Source organism: Prinia subflava, chromosome 9 (genome assembly GCF_021018805.1).
Source record: "Prinia subflava isolate CZ2003 ecotype Zambia chromosome 9, Cam_Psub_1.2, whole genome shotgun sequence".
NCBI lineage: Eukaryota > Metazoa > Chordata > Aves > Passeriformes > Cisticolidae > Prinia > Prinia subflava.
In genome coordinates this window covers 19,504,319-19,525,721 of record NC_086255.1, presented here as the reverse complement: position 1 = coordinate 19,525,721, position 21,403 = coordinate 19,504,319, and the positions used below count along the sequence as shown (strand labels likewise).

General features: G+C 46.7%; 3 protein-coding genes across 7 annotated transcripts in view; 2 read left to right on the top strand and 1 right to left on the bottom strand.

Moving 5' to 3' along the window:
* The window catches only part of LOC134554829 (uncharacterized), a 30,725-nt gene extending 28,422 nt beyond the window's left edge, over positions 1-2,303 (top strand). For all 5 annotated transcript variants that reach the window (XM_063405797.1, XM_063405798.1, XM_063405796.1 and 2 more), the window contains exon 9: positions 312-2,303. The gene's annotated coding sequence lies outside the window, so the exon portion shown is untranslated. The remainder of the gene's footprint in view (positions 1-311) is intronic.
* Positions 2,304-4,378: 2,075 nt separating this feature from the next.
* Positions 4,379-11,775, bottom strand: LOC134555084 (zona pellucida sperm-binding protein 4-like). The gene is made up of 12 exons (XM_063406438.1): positions 11,692-11,775; positions 10,316-10,504; positions 10,135-10,237; positions 9,420-9,575; positions 8,862-9,049; positions 8,598-8,695; positions 8,131-8,261; positions 7,749-7,938; positions 7,527-7,674; positions 6,139-6,217; positions 5,699-5,815; positions 4,379-5,578 (listed from the first exon to the last, which is right to left on the bottom strand). Exons 1-12 carry the CDS (start codon positions 11,773-11,775, stop codon positions 5,436-5,438), a joined length of 1,626 nt encoding a protein of 541 aa, XP_063262508.1. The 3' UTR covers positions 4,379-5,435.
* A 2,371-nt stretch (positions 11,776-14,146) lies between these two features.
* Positions 14,147-21,098, top strand: LOC134554827 (cytochrome P450 2C19-like). Its single transcript, XM_063405792.1, has 10 exons — positions 14,147-14,187; positions 15,004-15,225; positions 15,552-15,714; positions 16,244-16,393; positions 16,682-16,842; positions 17,235-17,411; positions 17,916-18,057; positions 18,386-18,573; positions 19,725-19,866; positions 20,558-21,098. The coding sequence occupies exons 2-10, from the start codon at positions 15,046-15,048 to the stop codon at positions 20,737-20,739; spliced, it is 1,485 nt and encodes a 494-aa protein (XP_063261862.1). The 5' UTR covers positions 14,147-14,187; positions 15,004-15,045; the 3' UTR covers positions 20,740-21,098.
* The last annotated feature ends 305 nt before the right edge of the window (positions 21,099-21,403 follow it).

Sequence of the window (21,403 nt, the reverse complement as noted above, 5' to 3'; positions counted from 1 at the left end):
AGTCTCACAACTTTTGTTTTGTTGTATTTTTTTAAATGCACAATTTAAAGGCAACTGTAGTCATACAGGCTACATCACACAGCCTTTTTACAAAACTTAAAAGGCACTAAATTAATTTATTATCTGCAGTCAGTCAAAAGACTTCCAAATAATAAGCCAGCAAGATGTCTTGGGAAACAGACAATCTGTCCATAATAAAGACTAAAAGAAAATCAGCCTCAGCTTCATCTTGTACCTTCCCAACTCAGCCCACAGGCTAAATACAGAGAAACTCTCTCTAATCTCACATTCATGGCATGTTTCTGTTTCAGAAAGTCAAGGCAAGAACACCAAAGGACACAAAATCAAGAATCCCGGGGTTACTCTGTGCAATCTACATCCTACAATTGTCAACAGAGCAACTATGAATTGAGTGTTGGAAGGGAAAGAGGGAAGGGGGATGTTGAGAAGGGTCTGTGGGCAGATGCATGCTCAGCTATGTATAGCTTCGCTCCCAAATCTGAAGTGTACTTTAAAAAGTCAAGCCACAGATGAAAATTGCTGTTAGCATCTTGGCGACACAACCAACAGGGACTTTTAAGATTTGGAAATTCTTCCGCTTCTCTGGATTGGGAGAAGAATTACCTGAAACACTGAAGCTTTTAAACTCTCATTACTTTCTGGGGACTTCTTCAGCTGAAATAAACATTAGCTTTTTGGGACATAGCAGCTTCTAGAGGAGTGCTAGAGACTCATTGCCCAGGGCAGAGGTGGCTGTTGAAAGGACAGCCTCCTCCCTCTGGGGAACCTGAGCTGCAGTCTCTGTCCCTAGCACAGTTCCTGCCTTCAGAGCGGCCTATGGCCAGCTGTGCATGTTTCACTGGAATCCAACAGGAAAACAAAGTATGTAAAGCTAAGGTCATTCCTGAATCAACTGTTGGCTTCCCATCCTGTGGGCCTGCTCCTTCTGCAGAGGCCCCTGGACTCTGGTGCTACCCTACACGGAAGCTGGCATTGCACACATTCATTGTAAAGACCAGAGTAAGCAGCACTGCAGCAATCAGCCTTTCAAGAGACTGAGGGGGCATCCAGGGCAGCCTATGTCCCACAGCCAGCCATTGTGTAATCAATCCTTTTCTTTTTTGATGGGAGACAGGGCACCAGGCTTGAATTCCTACTTTTAAGTTGCAGTGAAGTGCTCTGTCTGTGCAGGTGGGCCTGGGGCAGTCGTGCTGCTGTGTGGCTCTGCCTCTGCTCTCTCTACTGGGAAAAGTTGAGTAGAGCAAGCCTGCAAGGGAAAGTGATTCACATTCACCCTTTATAAACCGGTGCTCTTTTGGGATACACTAACAACTGTGTAACCCTAAGACTGTGTGTGGACGCTGCCTTTTTGCCACATGTCCACTGCTTCCTGACTCAAGGAACAGGCAGTGCATGCTTCCCAGCATCCCATGGTTGCAGAAGTCTCTGCACACTAACTCTTATTGGTACTAGCAAAATAGTTAACACACATAAAGATTTAAGTAAACTAACATTGCCTCTTGATAAAGAATTGTTCTACCCCATAAATTATAATAAAATTACAAGTCATCAATTGCTGTTTAAAACCCCAGCTTGCCTGAGAACCAAGATCTGACGAGCTGGCAGGAATGATCAGCTTCAGCAGGCTTAGTCTTTCAGTAACAGATGCTTAGGCCTTGCTCATCCCCATCAGCTGTAGCCATTGGAGTCCTCCAAACAAGAGGAGGGTCTTTTCTGGGATTCTGAGCATCTCAGCCATGCCATTCCAGGGTCAGAATAGTTTGCAGGGATGAGTGAGGACAGGGTTCGAGTACTCAGAAGGATTGCTACTGTTGTTACTTAGCCTCTCAAAAAAACTCCACAAACACAATGACCAAATCCCACAACCCAAACACAGATCCCCATTAAAAAGAAAAAAAAGGCTGTGCTGACTCAAGGTTAGCACCCTAAAGTAGGTGCTGTGTTTAATGTTTCAGTTGTAGCTCCTGCTGCAGGACTTGGTTATTCATTGTATATCTTGCTAGCTTCCTCCAAAGCTAGAAAGATTTATGACTTGATTATTCTGTGAATATTCTATATATCTCCATAAATACAGGGGACAAAAAATCCTGCATTAGCTTACATCCTCCATTATCCCTCCAGCTTTTTTACAGAAACTGTACAGAATGTGAATTAGTGCAAACTGAATTTAAAGAGTTTTAAGATATAGCATTATGAACTGGTATTGTCTACAACCGTCTCTATTCATGATATAAATTTTTTGGATGTTTTGTGTTTGTTTTGGTTTTTTTAAATAAGATAAACTAGCACTCTTCTTTATTACAGCATTATATTAAATATGTTCATGTATTTTCAGAAATAAATGTATTTATAATATGTAACATACTGTATAGTTCTCCACTCCAGCATCCATTATAATCCAAGTATAAGAAACTTAATAAAAGTATCACTATTATGATAATTGTTGTCAGAAATTTTATTAATGAACACCTGGCTTGTAGTATAGCAACTACAAGCACACCTTTAGGGTGTCAGGTGAGCATAGCTACTCAAGAAAGGAATTGTTATCTCCACGCTTTTAAAGAACTTTAGCTTTGGCAAAGAAGCAAGTTTGCTCTTTGGAAGCAGGTGCTATTCTCAATGATCTAGAGGGTGAGGAGAGCCTTTTGAAGGTTCAGGTATGACAACATATGTGTTAATTTTAGGCAGCCTTGTATTAGGTGCTGTTGCTGGGCTTTGCTTCCACAGACAGGCAGCACACACATTTCCAAGAAGAATCAATGAAGGCACTAGGACAAAGTGTGCTGATGCTCAGCACTGGGGTTTCTTTCTGAAAATCTGGATTCAGTAGCAGCACTACACAACAGCCTCAAATGACGGATCTTAGCTGCTGCTCTTCCTCAGCCTTTATTCCCAGCCAGCAGCACCCTCCTGCACAGAGCAGCTTCCTTTCCTCTGCAGGTGTCTAAGCCACTGTGTATAGCAGCTCCCAACAGCTTTAATGAACTGTATAACCAGGTGAGATGGAGTGAAGCTAAAGAGGGTGCTGGCACACACAGGTATTCAAAAGAAAGTAATGGTGAAAAGTCAGTGAGACTCAGCTAAAGAGAGGCCTAGAAAAAAAGTGAGCCAGAAGTGCATCTATGAAGGTAGAAGGGAAAGAATACACTTTTTGCAGAATGCAATATTGCATAACAGGAGCCATGAGAGCCACTACCACCCCAGTGGCATTGCAGAGCAGGCAGTGAACACAGGGCCGATGCAACAGAGGAGGAAACCTCCAGGCTGCCTGCCCTTCACCCTGTACCAGTGCTTCACAAGAACCACTTGCATCCCACTGCTGCTCACAGCCTTCCTGCCAGCTGAGGACCAAGTAGCAAGCCTTAAACACAGAAGACTCCCCAGAGTGGATAAGGGAATTAAGTTGATTTCTTTGCTCACCCATCTCCACTTAGAATTGCATATACCCTACACTAAGCATCAGACCAGCCTCCTACACACAGCTCTGCACCAAAAGGGACAGTCCCTGCAAGGGAATCTGTGCAATTCCCATAGGATACACAACCAGAGCTCCCTGCCACTTTGGGATGGTTCAGTAAGCCAACAAAGGGCAGCAAGGACTTGACTCTCACAGCCCCTTCAGCATCCACTCAGTCATCTAAGCTCTCTAAGCAAGTATTTGTCTCCTTTACTGAGACATAGGAAGGCTCCAGTAGCAGACAGGAGGTGTTTAGGTCTTGGCCTACACGCACATAATTAAGACCAGTGCTAGAGCACCCTGCCTGGTGCACCGAGAAGGTGTGGTTTATATTACTTCTCTAATTACCCAGTTAATTAACATTACAGACTGCTACTAAAGACTTGTCATGAGGCACATTATGAGTTTACACTCAGCTTTCCAGACAGAGCTCCACCTGTACCAAGGTCATTTAGTTGCCAGAGGCCTGCTCCAAATGAAGAGGGTATTTGACCTTTCTTCAGATGATGCTTTTTTCCAGCCTGTGATCTCCTTCTCCCTTCCACCATACAACTTAGAACAGTCTTTTCTTCTGGTTAGATTTTTGTAAGCATGCAAGACAAAGATCACGGATTATCCTGACAGTAGAAAGGAAAAGCATTTCTACTAGAAAAATAAAAATATAATATTACTCCTCAAGTTTCTTGGAATAAGAAAGGAATTAACATGCTTCTCCCACCACCCATTAACACTCTCCAATCACACAGTATCAGCAGAACCTAACTAAAAAGAACAACACTGCTGCCTCAAGCAAGCTACAGATCAGTTCTTTGCTACCATGTATAAGAGCTACTCCTCCCTTTTAAAGGCCCCAAAGCAATACAATCAAGACTTCTCTCCTGCCCTTAACAGGAAGAATTTCTAATCAAGCCTTAGAGGAAAAGAGGGAAAAGCATTTTTCCTTCCCCCAAGGACTACCCCAACAGGTACAAGCAGATCTCAGTGTAAGTGCAAGCACCAGAGCTCCCCCAGGCCAGGCAGGAAGGAGGAGGTGGAGCCCCGTTTCCCCTCTACTCCCTGGAGAGTTTTGCTGTACTGTTTTCACCCAGGACCTCAGAAAGCAAAGAGGGATGCTGCCCAGCTGCTGGGACTGACAGCACCACACTGAACTGCTCCTGACAGTCAAAATGGCAAGTTTTATTTCTCATCTAAATGAAGTTAAAAATTTAAGAGAAGCACTTTTATGCCAACAGTGATGCCAAATTAGCTTTAATCCAAGACCTTTGAAGACTCCTAGCTGCCTGCGATCACATAAAAGCTTAAGATTAAGCTCTAAGTAAAGTTTGAATTATTTTTTCCCCAAAGTTCAAACCACCTAGACCCTTTTATTTTTTTTTTCCAGTTGGAATGATGTTTCCATGTTCTCATTCACCAGAAAAATGCCACTTATCCTTTTCTGTTTCTAGGGCAAGAAAGGCAAGTTCATGCACAGTATCATTAGGAAGGCCCATTTAGGTAGTGGTTTGGCATCCTTGCTTTCCAGTCCTGCCACATGAACACAGCCCTAACTTACCTAGTGACTCAGGAACAACTGGGTAATTCCCAGCTCCTTGGTGCAGTCAAAATACCTGCTCTGCATCCCCAGAGAAGAATTTGCAGGATCTGCTTTTAGTGAGTTTTGCTGCACTTCTGCTCAGTGTTTGAATGGAGCCTAGGTCACTACTTTTGGAAGCCACTATATTCATTAACAGAAATGCCAACACCACACACATCAATCCTGCCTCAGTCTGCCACCCAGGCCTTGACAAGGTCTCTCGTTTGTCCAAGGCAGACAGATAACACCAAACCCAGAGTAGAAGAATTCCAGAGTGAGATGAACTCAGCGCATTTGGAAAGCTTTCAAAGCCATTGGGGTAATTTTTGCCTTGCAAATGAAGTCTTACAGCTAGGGCACCACCAAATGGGTTTGACAGTTGTTTTATTGCAATCCATTGATTTCATGTATTGCTGACACCTTCCTTTGCCACAGCACAGAAACCACAAGCACCACACACAGAGCTGTCCCAGTTGCCACAGCAGCAAATCCCAGAGCCCAGGGGGCTGCAGCATGCACAGCCACTCCTGTGGGGAGAGACACCCCAATGAATGCTCCCACTGAGGCACAGGGATGCCTTAGGGGCTCAGCCTTTCCATAGAAAAGCCTTGACCAGCCCCCTTCCCTTGCTCTGCTGCCACACTTACCAAGGCCTTCCTTGGCTGTGTCCTGTCTGAGCTCTTCCTGGAGGAAAATCACAGGGCCTTTGCTGGAGACACGGGAAGCACCTTCCTGAAAAGGGTGCTCAGCACTTCTTTTATCCCCTACAGAGCAATGTGAAGGTTGTAGGTAAGAAGAGGTATAGCCCTGAAAGTCACCAAACTTTGTCCAGGTCAGCTTCTCAACACACGGGATGCTCTGAAGGCCCCAGTTTCCGTGTGAATCCACATGGAGCTAAAAACCCGTGAAGACCTCTGTCTTTTTTGGCATAAGAAGAGCCCTTAGTCAGTGGAAAGGAGCAAGGCTTTGTCAAGCTGTCTATGCCTCGAGGGAATTACTCCATAGGCTACATGTCTCCTCATCCCCAGCTTGGAGGCTAGGCCCTTGCTGCGCCTTTGCTAGGCAAGCAGAGGGCCAGGACACTTACTGACTGTGGAGGGACAAGTGGTGATGCAGGACTCCCTCACAGACCGGTGGCACACCGAAGCACTGCAGTGCAGGTACACCTAGGGAGAAAAGGAACACAGCCTGAAACCCCTCAGGCAGTGTCTGGAGACTGGTGATATCCTCATGTGGTGGCACTGACCACAGCCAACAGCTAAGCACTCACACAGCCACATATTCCCTCCCCCTGCTCTACCCCAGCAGGGCAGAGAAAGAATAGGAAGAGCAAAAACAAGAGAACCTGTAGCTGGAGAGACAAAGATAGTTAAATAAGTGGAGGAGAGGATGAGAGGGAAGAAAAAACCCTGAAGCACAAGTGATGTAAAGGCAAGTCTCCTACCCTGCTCCTACAGGCAGACCAGTGCCCAGGCTTTTGGAGCATCAGCTACTGGAAGATGAAATCCCCTAATGTTTACTGCTGAGCCTAAAATCGTGCAGCATGGAATATTCCTTTGGCCATTTTAAGTCAGCTCTGCTGCTGCCCAGGTTCTAACCTATCCCATGCCTACTTCACTTGGGGTTGGAGGCAGAATGAAGAGAAAGTCTTAGTGTTCTGCAAGTGCTGTTCAGCAAACAGCAAGAACATCTGCTTTCAACACAGTTTTAGCGAGAAATTCACAGCCACAGCACCATTTGGGCGGCTATGAGGGGAGCTAGCTCCGTACCAGTGCACCTGGTCCTTAAGGGGGAAGGTCTGCTCGGCTTGTTTCACATCCAGGCTGTAGCCTTGGAGCCCTCTGCTGTCCGCTTCAAGGCAGCTTCGAAACCTTTACACCACACACTTTCAAACTCGGTCAAATCCGGCATTGCAGCACTTCTCCCTAACACTTGGAATGCTGCTGTCCGAGCAGCACTTCACTGTGAACCTTGTTAAGTACAGCTGAGACCAATTTTGAGTATTAGTTGATCCCAGGAGCGCTGAGCAAACAGTACAAGGCAGGGTGAATTTCATGTGACTTAACTGGAGGAGATCAATGAGATTCAGAGTCCAGATGCTTAAAAAAGGTACTCAAAGTTATTTCCAAGTGATTTTGTCCAAGAAATGTAGTTTAGAGAATATTGATTAGCACAGCTAGAGCGCACACCCTAAGCTAATTCACCAGACAAGCTAGCACTTGCTTAAGTAAACGACGACCCTTCTGGTAGTCACATTTTCTGTCACACCCCTCCAGTGATGTCTCTTACCTCTACCCCATTCACTTCAGGGAAAAAGGTTTTTGGCATCAACCTCTCCCCTTCTGTTTCAGCAGGGGATTGTCCTAGTCTTCGCCCCACTCCCCCAAGGAGGCCAAGAGACTGATAGTTATGAAGTGGCTCTCGTTGCTTGCACATTTTACTTGTCCTCAATATGAGACTAGGACAGGATCTTACCAGCCCAGAGAGTTTCTCTTGGGAAGTGGAGTCCACAAAGGTGAACGTGTAGAGGGTGAAACGCTGGTAATGAGAGGGGAACAGTAGTCCTGAGGTGAAACTTGGAGGCATCAGCTGTGTCTGATAGTTGTCTCCTGCATAAGGGCACCTGCAGAGGAAAGGTAAGGAATGAAAAAAGAGCAAGTTATTCCCCTGACCCAAAGTTTTTTACAAGTCACTTACCCATCCACCAAAACTGGCCACTGCAGCTGTTGCTGGGGGTTGGTGCTTGGTGTGGCCCAGCAATGGTGCAGAACTAAAATCAGGTCTGGGTCTGTTGTCTGAAGGATCTTGACTTCTGCATAAACAGGGTCTCTCAGAGTCTTCACAACAGGATAGTCACTGTCCGTATAGTAGGAAGTATAGCTTCCATCTGGGACAGAAGAAACCCAAGAGCCATTTAAGAGCAGGAAGAAGCAGGAATAGGAATCCTTTATAGCCATATCATTAAGTTCCCACCGTGGCAGGGAAGCAGTGCTGAGTTAACCCATCAATGCTCCACTGTTACTCAGAGACCAGAGCCTTGTGCCAAGAGGCTGGAGTAGGTCCTGCAAACCTCTCCTACCTGAGGCAATATGCAGCTCCAAAGAGAGAGGACCAGGCTGGGACACAGCAGGGAGTGGTGGCAGTGTGAAAACCTGAACACTCAAGGGAACGGAGCTCCCACTGATGGAATAACTACATCGGACATGTAATCTGGTGGGAAAGGAAAGCTCCAAATCAGGCAAATAAGAAAAGCCACTCTGATACCCCCTTTCTCCAATATGCGAACATATCATCTGCTTTAATTAGTTATATTCCCTTTCTTCCAACACTTCCTTTTAACAAATACTTGAAATTCTCTTTAGTGTTTAGATTTGAGAATCTGCAGATTGTCACTGCAGATATAGCTTTATTCCTACTAATTAGAGATATACCAGTCTTTAACCTGTTCCAATGCCCTCATGTGAATTCAGAGTTTTTGACAAGCAGGAATTTCTCTAATGACGTTGAACACAGTGACACCCAGCAACACCAGACCCAGGGTAATACCTGAAAAAGCTATCCCTAGTGACAGAGCCAAGGCTCCCAGTCTTCACATCCCTGCTTGCCACCAACTCATTTTCATATATGGCCTGGTCTCCAATCATCTGGAATGACAGATAGGCACCATCACTGTGGTAAAGTCAGGCTGGATCAATATGAGGCTGGAGAACAGCATTTGGCCTCTGGAAGTCAGTAAGTTGTCCATTAAGCAGCCAAAGCCATGTCAGGTTGTTTCAGCTCTTCAAGCCTAGCAACAGCTGCAGCTCTTACCTGAAAAGTAGTGCCACAGGCAGAGAGTGGAAACTGGTACACAACAAAGGCATTGTTTGTCAGGACAGGGACACAGCCAGTGCTGTGTCCACTGGCCAGTTGCACTGAGTCCAGGGCAACAGGTGGCAGGGTTACATCTCGAGAAACAGCAATGGAAAACTGGCCATCTGGCGTGCAATGAGCTGTCACTGGGGAAAAAACACAGTCAATCATGAGCTCAGAGATAAGAGAGATGGAAAGGAGGGCCTAACATCACAACCAAGACAAGACCAGCAAGGCTTGTCCTGCCTTTAACCCGCAAAACAAGTGCTAAGTATGGCAAGACACGTGCAACCAGCTCTGACAACAACAACACAGATACTGGGCATAAAACCAGGTCTGTTGCAATACAGTGGAAAATGCTGGACACTTAACTGGGACGTAATGGTCTTGGCAGCCAAAAACATAGCCCTGAGCCACCTGTAGGAGTGGTCCACACCAACCTTGCCCTGCCAGCAAAGTGAAAAGTCCTGTTTTGCAGCAGCTCAGGAGGGAGGGAGAACAGCTGCTCAGGCTTACCTGTGTTACCAAAGTAGCAAGGCTTCACCCTGTCTCTAGGGTCATAGCAGCAGCCTCGTGCTTCACAGTCTCCCTGGCTGATGGGCAGGGAGGCACACAGCAGCCGGTCCTGGCTGGGAACAGCCAAACAGACACTACTGCTGGGAGCATCCAGGGCTGGAAAAAACAGCAGGTCTTTGCAGCTAAAGCACAAGAGCAGGGGGACAAAGACATGAAGGACACTGGTTGGAGGTGTCCTGGTGACTCTGCATACAAATCAAGGGAACTGAGAGTCAGGTGAGGGTCAAGCACATAGCCTGGATCGAGCATGGAAGCTTGCTCAGGAGGGACCTGCATTTCCATGGTACAGAGACTCCCCCTGAGGCCATGTACAGGAAACTGGACTTACATCAGATCTGTCAAGATAAAGTATTCTAGATCAACTCTTGGTAGATAAGAAATTCATTGTATCTAGTCTCTAGTTCAATCTCTGAACTTGCAGGAACTCATGTAGCCAGAATATGCCTGGGAGACACAATGGACATATTCACGTGCTGACCCTGCAGAGAGGCACAAGTCTGCAGCAAGTCAGTGGCTCCTATGTCCAAACCCTTTTCCATGGAGCTTTCTGTACAGCAGTAAGTCCCCTTTCCTAGCCCCCAAACTGACTAGGAACAGCTGTCTAAAAGGAATGGCACTCATCACTACTAGATTCTGACAGGTGCTTGTATCTTACCAGGACGGTCCACAGGGCACCTGAGCAGTGTCTGTTCATGAAGAACCTTTTGCCCAGCAGTATCTGTTCCTTCAAGCCCAACCAATATAAGGTAATTGCGATCCTAGAAGAAAGCCACACCAGTCAGGACAGCCAGAGCAGCAGTGGCTACAGTCCCAGCAGAATCCCAGAGGTCACTCACCCACTCAAAGACGTAACAGCCAGCATAAGAGACCGATACTTTCCTGGAGCCATCTGGAGTCCCAGATACCAGGAGCCCACAGCCAGAGTCGTTCTGCAGAGCATGTGCCTTCCCTTCAGTATCTAGGGAAAAAGGACACAGCAGCAGGGGCTTCAGAGTCCCACATTGCAGATTAGACTCACTACAATCCTACCTTTCTGTATGAAATAGGAATCTAGCCAGTATTAGGGTCTGGAACAGCAGTGAGAGAATCCAGCAGCCAAGACATCTAGATCCAGGCACAGCACCTCACTGTGTCCTTGACTGCTGTGTCATACAAACAGCCCCGGGATTATGCAAGAGGTACAGAAACAGTTCAGCAACACTTCACACCAAAACCTGTTCCTTTCTTCTCATTCCATGCACCTCTGCCTTTGGGCAAAGATATGGCTAAAAACGCCTCTTGATGTTGCCTCACCCCAAGTAGTCAGCACAAATGAAGCATTCCCTTCCCAGCCTGGAGGTAAGGTGAGATGTAAGCCTTTTCGGCCACAAGTCAGTAGGGTAGGATCAGAAAAAACACTGACATGAGCCCCCAGAACCAAAGACAGGAGACCAAGAAACACCCAGAAGAGCATAGCTCCTGATACAGCCCCAGACTGCCTGACAACACCCAACCACCTCGCTTGCTAGGCTCTTAGCCTAGCCCTTTTAAATTGTGGAGCCAGCTGGGACCAGAAATCCCTGAAGTGGTGGACCCAGGTGGACCCAGCCCAGCAGTTTAACACCTTCCATTGCCCTCACCTGAACTCAGCAGAGTCTGCTTGCAGTCTTTGAAGAAAACCAAAGGGCAAGAGCTAATGTCAAGAGATGGGTCTCTATTTGTACTGTAGAACCCCAGGAAGGTCTTCAAACCTTTTTTCCTACTCTGAGTTCTTCCCACGGCTGGGACATGCATGGGGTTGCTTCTCCCCATGCAACCTATTGCTGCTCTAATTGCTCATTACATGGCATGAGTGCAAGAAATTTAGTGACAATGCTCTTTTTTAAAGATTATATGGGTTCAAATACCAGACACAGGGTGCTGACATAAAAGCACAGAAATAGCCCTTGCATAAGATCTGTGAGAAGTCATGGAGCTCAGAAGGCTTTGCACACCTAAACAGAGGTGATTCCCCATGAACATTCTTGGCTGTGGACTTACAGCCCTGTTTGAAGTGTGGTTGTGTGAGGATAGTTGCAGGACTGGTTCAGGCCTGGCTGCTAAGTGACAGGATGGTGTGCTCTGTGGAACCCCTACCCCCAAAAACTGGCAGGTGAGCCCCTAAGATGAGCTTGAAACACAGGGAAGGGGAGCCTTTGTGATCCCACAGAAAACTCTGCCTGCCAGCAATCACTGCTTGTAACTGCAAGGTCTCATGGAGAGCCTTCTCCCCAGCCACAATCAGGCAGCCACACCAACTGAATGCTTCATTGTCCATCTTGCCATACATGTTTCTGCATTCATGTGATGGAACCGTGAATGTCTTTACACTTCTGTCCTCAGCAGACCCCCCAGCTCCTGGATGTCTGCACAGCACTGTACATCATCAGTACACTGGCCACAGCCAGCCCTCATCACAGGCATGGTGGGCAGCAGTTGAGTCTGAGGGAGGCATTTCCTCTGCTCTTTCACCTCAGCCCACAGCCCATCTTTGCTGCACAGCTGTACAAGATGCCATGATCCCACCTGGTCAAGAACATCACTGTGCCTACATGTGGTAATTCCATGCACCAACCAGGATGGCTGCTCCACAAAATATAAGACCTTGTCAGCAGCTCTGCACAACAGGAGATGGAGACAATGGATCTTGACAGGCTGTCTGCATGGCTGAGGCTTGAGCAGCCCTCATAAACCAACTGTGCTCCCCACAGTGCCTGCCTGGGCACCGGGGCAGCAACAGTGGAGAGGCACCCAGGGAAAACATTTGGACTTTGGCAGGGAGGGAGGTTTCATCTCTTTACAAGCTGAGCACTGTGCATGCCCAAATGGCATCATCACTGCATGACTGCCAAATGCTTCCTTTGACTGCATTACCTGCTGATAATTGGGTAAAAATCAGCAAAGTACTTTGGAGCTATGGGGAGGTACTTTTATTACTCTTTAACCCATCAATACTTTATTTATGCTGACAGCAAAAATGTCTACATGGACTTGAAGATTAATTCTACATGAAACAACCCCAGAAATGCTGTAGATCCACCAAGGAGTACATGTACTGAGAACGATTTCAGGTACCTGCCCTTTCCTAGTTCCTACACAGACACCACACAGCTGTGTTTGATCATGTAGGGGTGGGAGCTCTTCAAATGAGCCTGGAATTCATGGAAATTAAATGGTTTTATGGAAATTATGGAAAGCGGAAAGCAGCCTAGCTGAAATGAAACAAGCAGGTTTCTCTTCCTCAGAAGTCTCTTCCTCACCCATTTGATAGTTCTCGTGTATTACAGTGACCCAGCTGTAAGCACCAGTTTGGATAGCACCCAAGAAGACCACCACAGACAGGAAGGACATGCAGAGGATGAAGGTAGGTGAAGAAAACATCTCTGTTGGCCACTAGGCTGATCAAGGTGTGTCATAGGAACAAGGGAACTTTGTAGACAAGGTGGCAAGGTCATGAACACTGGTAGCTGGCAGCCACCTCTTGTGACAGTGCAAACTCTCATGAACTTCACTTTTGGTAGGTGAAGGTCCATGAATCTACATGAACTTCCATGAACTGCCCTGGTGGCATCTGAGCTGGTATTGGCAGGAATTTGGCCAGCAGATCAGCAACTAATCAAAAGTTGTTGGCAATTCAGTTTTTTCCACCACAGTATTGAGTACGACTCTCTAAGAAGTAAAATGAGATTTAAAAACAACTAGAAAATTATTGCACCTATTCAAGAGAACAAGGATGACTCAGAACTCCCTTCTGCAGGGAAGGCACAAAAACTTCACTAGCTCCTCTGAGTGAAAGGGAAACTCACATTAACACACTGCTGTACAGCAAACACAGCATGCCCCAATGAAGTGATGCCTTTTTAGCTTTCTTGTTTTTCAGATTCTGTGCTGCCTAGAGGTCTAGTTCTGAGCCTCATATTAAGTGTTAGTAAGCTCTCTTCACAGAGTAGGTAGACAAAACATATCCTTTTCCAGATGGAGACCAAGGACTTTTCAGGCCCAAAAGCATAAGCAACGGTGGACTGAAGAGAGAAAATAAGGATGGGACTTCATAATATGAAGCTGTAATTGGACAATTAAACCCAATATGCAAATGGACAAAATGGACTTTTAAAAGTGTGAGACCTTGTGACTGGTCATCCATTTTGTGACCATTTTAGGTCCACCTTGGGTGTAGCCCTGCCCAGGCTCTTGTACTGCCCAAGATGTATCCTTAAAGCCTTTCAATAAATACCTACTTTATTCTCTTAGCTCTGTCTAGTCTCTGTTCCAGGTCAGCCTTCCCAAGGCATAAGAAGCACTCAGTTCACCCAGGCCTCTTGCTAATTCCCACCAAGTCCCACATCCCCTATCCTTGCCACACCTTCTGATCAGTTTTGCCTGCAAATGTGTTACAGATCAGGAGAGACAGAAGGTTAAGGTCAGCTGAACACAGTGCTGAGGGTTGTTTCTTTTGTACCAGCCATTGCCACTTCTCTTGGGACACCACCGGTACACAGGCCCTGAGTAATCTTGGGCAAGAAGTCTCCGGCTCTTTTTTAAGCCTTGCAACACACCAGACGTGCTCTCCTGTCTCCCAGGGCACCTAGGGAACTTCCAGGGCACCACTTCCTCATAGTGTAGTCAGACGTCAACAAAACAAGAACCTGTGCATGCCAGCTTCCAGCAGTAGGTTGGATGAGCTTCTTTGGTAAGTGCCAGGACAAATTGCCAGGTTGCAATAGCCTACACCCAGCCTTGGACAAGTGCATCTCTGTCCCAACTTGGGAAGCCATTTCCCAGAGATTCTCTCAAGTTGTGGATTTCTCTCTTCTCTGGTTTTCTCTTTTTCTCCTCTAGGAGACCTTGAAGAATTCAGAGTCTCAAGGCTTCATCCCCTTTCCTTACATCTTCATTTTGTCTCACCCAGCAAGTCCTTTCTTGTCTATTGTCATGTCTGGAGACCTTTCTAGCCTTGCTAGATAGATATTTTATACTTTCCTCTCTTGTGAGGCCAGGCACCCCTCGGGAGAGGCTGAGGCTATTGCTGTGCACTGAGGAATACACAGTTGCATGTCCTTTGGCAGATCACATGCAGTGTGAACTGTACTACTGATGTCAGGAAGATTTCAGGAACAATGAAGGATGGCTCACACTGAGGGCTTGCACCATCGATACTGAAGAAGAGAAAACACAAATGTCACTGAAGTACTCAGAAGATGCTCTTGTGACAGTGAATATCTGCAAGTGCCTCAGTAGGAGAGTGTGCCCCTAGCATGATCTCTTTAACAATTAACTCTAGGTGAAAAAAAACAAGTTTTATGAGCACATTACAGATTTCCTAATCTCTGCTGGCATCTGCAGTTATTTGAGATAAGGTGTGTCCTCAATGAATTAATACCAATAAGACTTAGTTTCATAACACAGGGCAACCTAACAAATGATTGACCAGTAACAGTGACTGACCCAGTCATGTGCCCCAAAACCTGCTCTTGAGCTAACACAGACCTTTGGTATATAAACTCAGATTCTGACAGCCAGAGTCATCCCTCCTGAGCCACAGAAGAAGATGGAGCTCCTGGGAGGAGTCACTGTTGCCCTCCTGGTTTGCATTGCTTGCCTGCTCTACCTTGCAGCATGGAAAGGAAGGACTGGAAAGGGGAAGATGCCTCCAGGACCAGCTCCCCTTCCCATTCTAGGTAACCTACTGCAGGTGAAACCAAGTAACTTGGCCAAAACCCTCCAGAAGGTAAGGCCACTTCTCTCCTTCTCTGGGAGAGAAATATATGGGATCTGTGCATGGGTATGCAGCCTGTGGCTATGGCTTGATGACTTGCAATTCCAGAGGAGCAGAAAAGTCATGGGGATTGCAGTGCTGCCCCTCATTGCTCTTGCCATGCTGTTCAGGGCCTGATAAGTGGGACCCATCTCCACAGCCATGTTTATCATGAGAGAACCAAACTTGATGTTACCAATACGGGAGGCTAACTGCATGCTGTGGGAGGCAGCAACAAGACTTTCCCACTCTTCCTCACTATTTGCTCCATGGCCCTGTTGTCTCTTGCATTTTTACAGCTCAGTGAAGAGTATGGACCAGTGTTCACAGTGCACCTGGGCTCTGACCCAGTGGTGGTGCTGTATGGACATGATGTGGTGAAAGAAGCCTTGATTGATCGCGGGGATGAGTTTGCTGCCAGAGGACACATGCCAATTGGAGACAGGGCTAACAATGGATTAGGTATGTTTGCTGACTGAGCTCCTTCTGAAGGAGAAGGGGAGGGCTGAGGTTGTGTTCAGCAGCTTAGAGCTCGAGTGTACCTTGCATGAGGGAAAACTGCAAGGGGTGGGTGCAACCCACCTGGAGAGGGGAAGCAGAGAGGGCTGTAATTGTTGACTTCCACCACTCAAAGGGTGTGAGGTAGCAGAGAAGGGGAGCCAGATTGTTCTCAAAGATGGGCAGGGAAATGTCAAGGGGCAGCAGCCACCAGCTGCAGCAAGAGATATTGTGTATGGTGTGATGTGAATGATGTCTGAGTGATGTCTGAGTGATGTGAGTGATGTATGAGTGATGAATTATTCACAAGGATGTTGGGCATGTAGTGGAGAAAAGCAGGCAGCTGGATTACAGAACCTCCAAACCACATTACACTGTGATGCTACCATGTCAGTGCTCTCCAGGGACAGGATTCACTGTCACCATGAGCAGCTGTTCATCTCACACCCAGCATGCCCAAGACAGGTATTCTCTCTTCCTTCTTCCTCTGCAGGGATTGTTTTTAGCAACAATGAGCCATGGTTACAAGTCCGGCGGTTTTCTCTCATCACTCTGCGGAACTTTGGAATGGGGAAGAGGAGCATTGAAGAGAGGATACAGGAGGAATCTGACTACTTGCTGGAAGAGATCAACAAAACAAAGGGTACAGCCCATTTTTAATATATTTTATGTTTGAAGAAAATAGGCTGTATTAAGGGAGCTCACATCTTTAGCAAGGAATGAAGTTCCAATGGATTTGGTCCATGCACCAGCTACCCCTCCTTACAAAGATGTAATAATTTTGTGATCACATTCTGTTTGGAGGACCTTTCTGTGTAACTCAGAGACTGATCTGGTATTTCCACTAACAACCAGAGTTCAGATTACCCATAGTAGCCATACAACAATTAATGGATTTTTTTAATAGTCTGTAACTTTTCTGAAATCACAGGAGCATCTTTTGACCCAACTTTCATTCTGAGCTGTTCTGTCTCCAATGTCATATGCTCCATTGTCTTTGGGAAACGATATGATTATAAAGACAAGAAGTTCCTGGCTCTGATGAACAACATGAACAACATCTTTGAGATGATGAACTCTCACTGGGGACAGGTACATTCAGTAGGCATTTCACAGCAGTATTTCCCAGGGGAGCAGGAGGCATCCCTCCCAATGAAGTTCCATTTCAGTCTTCTAGTTAGGACCCCATCAATGCTCTGCTGCATTAAAGGCATTTCATTCAAGAGCAAGAAACTCCCTCACCAAAGATGGAATTGGCTTTGCCAGCTAAGTGCAGCTTCCCAGTAGTCCTGGACACCCTTCTGCTCCACTTCTAAGTTTTCTACTACTACTACTGCCACTAAGCAAGCCCTGCCAGACTGCCCAGCCTCATGGTCCTTCTGCTTGGCTCTGTGGACAGGGTTGTAGTTTTCCTGGGCTTTTGGCTAATATCAAAGGATGGGGCAAATGTCATACTAGGGACCTTCCTGTTTCTTTCCTTCCAGCTCTACCAGATGTTCTCAAATGTCCTGGATTACCTGCCTGGCCCACACAACAATATATTTGCAGAATTTGATGCTCTAAAAGCCTTTGTAGCAGAGGAGGTGGAGTTGCACCAAGCCTCCCTAGATCCCAACTCTCCTCAGGATTTCATCGACTGTTTCCTCAGCAAAATGCAAGAGGTAAGGAGACAGATGGACCCAGCTTGTCCCCAAACACACCTATGCTGAGTCCTTCCCTTTCATAAATAACAGACATTGGGATGACCCCTTCCCAGTCAGCTGTGCAATGGGAAAACAGCAACAATACCCCAGATATTGCCTGTATTAGAGCTTATAGCTCTGGGTCTGCGTGCTCACCAGCCACCACTACCTGCAGCTGTTGGGAGAGGGAGAGCTTCCTCTGCTTTCACCAAAACACAGGGACTTTTTCAGTCTGGTCTTGCAGTTCTTTCACTGGAAAGCAGTTGCCAAATCAAACAAGCAGTGGAGTGCCATTCAGTGCACAGATTGAAAGAAGGTTGGTATTGAGTTTACTGCTCAAGGGAGCATTGCAATGCCTCAGATGGCTGCTGCACCTTAACAGAGAAATGCAACAGCTCTAGGAGAAAAGGAAGGTCTGGGCTGATATGACAAAGGGCCACTTCTTTCACCTCAGCCAGAGAAAAATCAAAACCTTTTCCTTAGGAGAAAGATCGTCCCAATTCCAGTTTCCACATGAAGAACCTCATAACAAGTGCTTTTGACTTGTTCATTGCTGGAACTGAGACAACAAGCACCACTGTACGATACGGGCTTCTGCTTCTTCTCAAATATCCAAAGATACAAGGTACCAATTTGTGACCTCTTCCTCACTAGCTATTACCCTGGGCTAGGTACATGACTAACATCTCATCCTTCTCCCAGATTTTCCTCTCATCTCTCATCTCTCTTTCTCTCTCTCTCTCTCTCTCTGGGGCCTGACTGTGTCCACATCTTTATTTAGCCAAATCAATATGAGAAATTTCTTGGCATGGGCAGCAGTGGCGCTGGGTTCTAGTCAATATCAAAACCAACATAATGTTCCTGCCATCTATGATTCACAAACAACTTAGGCAACCTATTTAGATAGGTTTGGTTTTATTTTCCTATTTGATGGTTTGTGCCTCTCATGACAGAGAAAGTTCAAGAAGAGATTGACCAGGTGGTAGGACGATCAAGAAAACCTTGTGTGGCTGACCGGACCCAGATGCCCTACACAGATGCCGTGGTCCATGAAATCCAGCGCTTCATCTCTCTTATCCCCCTGGCTCTCCCTCACACTGTGACCAAAGACATCAGCTTCAGAGACTACGTCATTCCTAAGGTTAGCACCCCCAAGTTCAGCAGTTCTCAGGCTGTCAGTTAAAATCCACAAGTTAGAACTGTTGTGCCTGACCTTGTTTTCACCCAGCCTTTTGTGAGGATTTTATGCTCAGGCAGCTGTAGTTCATTTGCACTCCCTTGTTGATGCTCCATGGGCCAAGACTAGAACAGTAGCTTTGACCAACACTTTTGTTCCTTTGCTCTGCAGCTTTACCCATTTGCAGAGGCACAGTGGGTTCACCAACACCCAGAGCAGCGATTCTTCACACAAAAGGCAGCAAAGTTGAGGAGCTGCTCACCTCCACCCAGGATAGCCTGTGCAGATGCTTGGGAGCAAAGTCAGTCACTGGTTATTGAGCACAGAAAGACACTGAGCCACAAAATGCTTTAGGATGTGTTTACATTGAATGGAACAAGCCAAACTTGTTTGCTCTGTTCTAGCACACTTCCTGAGGCAGTGTCTGCTGGCCACTGCCAGAGGCGGGCTGGTGGGCTAGAGCAGCCCATGGCTTGGCCTAGCCCACTGTAGCAGTGCTTGTTGCTCTTCTGGGTGACTGTGGGCAGCTGGGAAACAGCAGTACATGGGCTGCTGGTGGTGTGATTTCCAGCTGTCTGTGTAGAATCAGAAGACAGGACACAGAGAACTGCTCAGCTACCAGCAGAGAACCCTTGTGTCATCTCTGCTCAATATTCCAGCCCCTGTTAATGGCTGGCCAGGAAGTGGGAAGGTAGGGGACTGTGGCAGGAGAAATTTGTGAGGAGACGGGAATTCCACAGGAGCTTCTTTTGCACAACCCTCTGTGCTTTTGATATTTCGTACTTGCAGAAAAGAAGAAGATGGTGCATCTACAAGGTCATTATTGTGAAAAACCAGGAAAGAGAAAAATTAGGTGCAGTATCCCCTGATGACCAGAGCAATGTGAGGATGAATATTCTGGACTTGAGAGAAAATTCAGGAAGAGCAGCCAGCAACTGCTGTGACATTTAGTAGGGTCTCCCTAAAGTTGCCACCTCTAAAGAAAAGTCCCCAAAGGGAAACCAAAGGCAGTGTTAGGGTTATACAGGGAAGCACAATCTCAGCTTGGCAGGCAGTCAGATTGAGTGATCTTATTTGCCTGCCTTTCATGTTCTGCTCTTCTTGTGTTACTTCAGGGCACCACAATTTTCCCTGTCCTCAGTTCTGTCCTCCATGACAGCAAAGAGTTCCCAAACCCACATGAGTTCAATCCTGAACACTTCTTGCATAAGAATGGCACCTTTAGGAAGAGTGACTTCTTCATGCCCTTCTCAGCAGGTAAATCACAGATTTGCTCTTTTCCTCTCTCTGTCAGCCTCCTCCTCTGGTCCTGACTTTCCCTGCAACACACAACTGCCTCTTCCCAACGCAGTCCCACTGGTGTTTCCTTGGGGCTCACTACTCTCTGGATAACTCCTCCCTGCTGTTCCCATCTCCAGTGGCATCTCCCATCTTCTTCAGGCCTGACAGCTTCTCAAATCTCTTACTATTTGTCAATGTAATTATGTGAATGAGATCCACTAGCACTATCTAAAATACCTGTCACAATACTACACAACCACCCAAATCATCCTGAATTAATCTTTTTGCAGTAGCTCCACATTTCCCCAGCACCTTTTAAGTACCTCTTAGGCTACATGTAACCATTCACCTATCAGTATGCCCAACCTTCCATTTTCTCACCTATGCTTTATGTCACCCTTCTCTCTCTCCTCTTGACTCCTGTGATGTTCCCTCCATTATTAAGTCTTCTCCTGCTCCTATTTTCTTCCTTCACACAGCCATCCAAACTGTCAAGGGTCTTTTGCCAACAAATTCTTCTCTTGAAAATGTCCTTTGGTAACGCTGACCGTCATCTTACTGCTATGGCTGTGTGTGGTAAACAAAGCTGTGCAACACAGCTGCTTAGGACAAACTCTGGTCTACTCAGAAACACCCACTGAGTTCTGTTTGCTGTTTTCACTTTCAGGAAAACGAATATGCCCTGGAGAGGGCCTGGCACGAATGGAGATATTCTTACTCATAGCCACCATCTTACAGAACTTTACTTTGAAGTCTGTTGTCAACCCCCAGGAGCTCGACATAACCCCAACTCTGAGTGGGACAAGTAATGTACCTCCTGTCTACCAGCTCTGTGCTGTCCCCCGCTGAAAAACACTGAACCACTCTCCAGTGCCCTGAAACTGGCTATTCCTTTACATCTTCTGACTAAAAACAGCAGGAGCATCGGCCCACGTTTCCCAGGCCTTCAGGAAGGCAGTCCAAACACGGGTAGATGCACAAAGCAGAGACCTCTGAAGCCTCCCAGAGCTCCACCATACCACAGGAGGCCCTGGGTGACATTCCAGCCTCTTGCACTGATGCTTTGTCACAGGATCACTGAGCACAGTGGCTGCATCAAACAGCTGGTTGTCTCACCAACACAGCTCCTGTGGCTGCTCCTGGAGCACACGTCCCACCAAGACCATGCTTTGCAGCTGGATAGTGCTGCGTGTGCGTACATTCATGATCCAATAAACAAAAATCTATTTATGAAGATTTGAGCTGTTATTAATTTGGGTTGGGGCAGTGCCCACATCTGCTGCTGCATTGTAAAGTAGGCCTGCAGAGCCTGTGGCCAGCACCCTGGGCAAAGGGCTGTTCCTCCTGGGCAAGGATCCTGCCTTTGTCATGCGCTGTGCTCACTGCTGCTGCCTCCAAGGAGCTCCAGAGCAGTCACAGCACACAACCAGTCAGGGAGGCTCAGGGTGCTGGAGGGGAAGGGTGTCCTGCTGCCTGTCTGCCAAAGGAAAAGAAAAGCATTCATGCTTTTTGC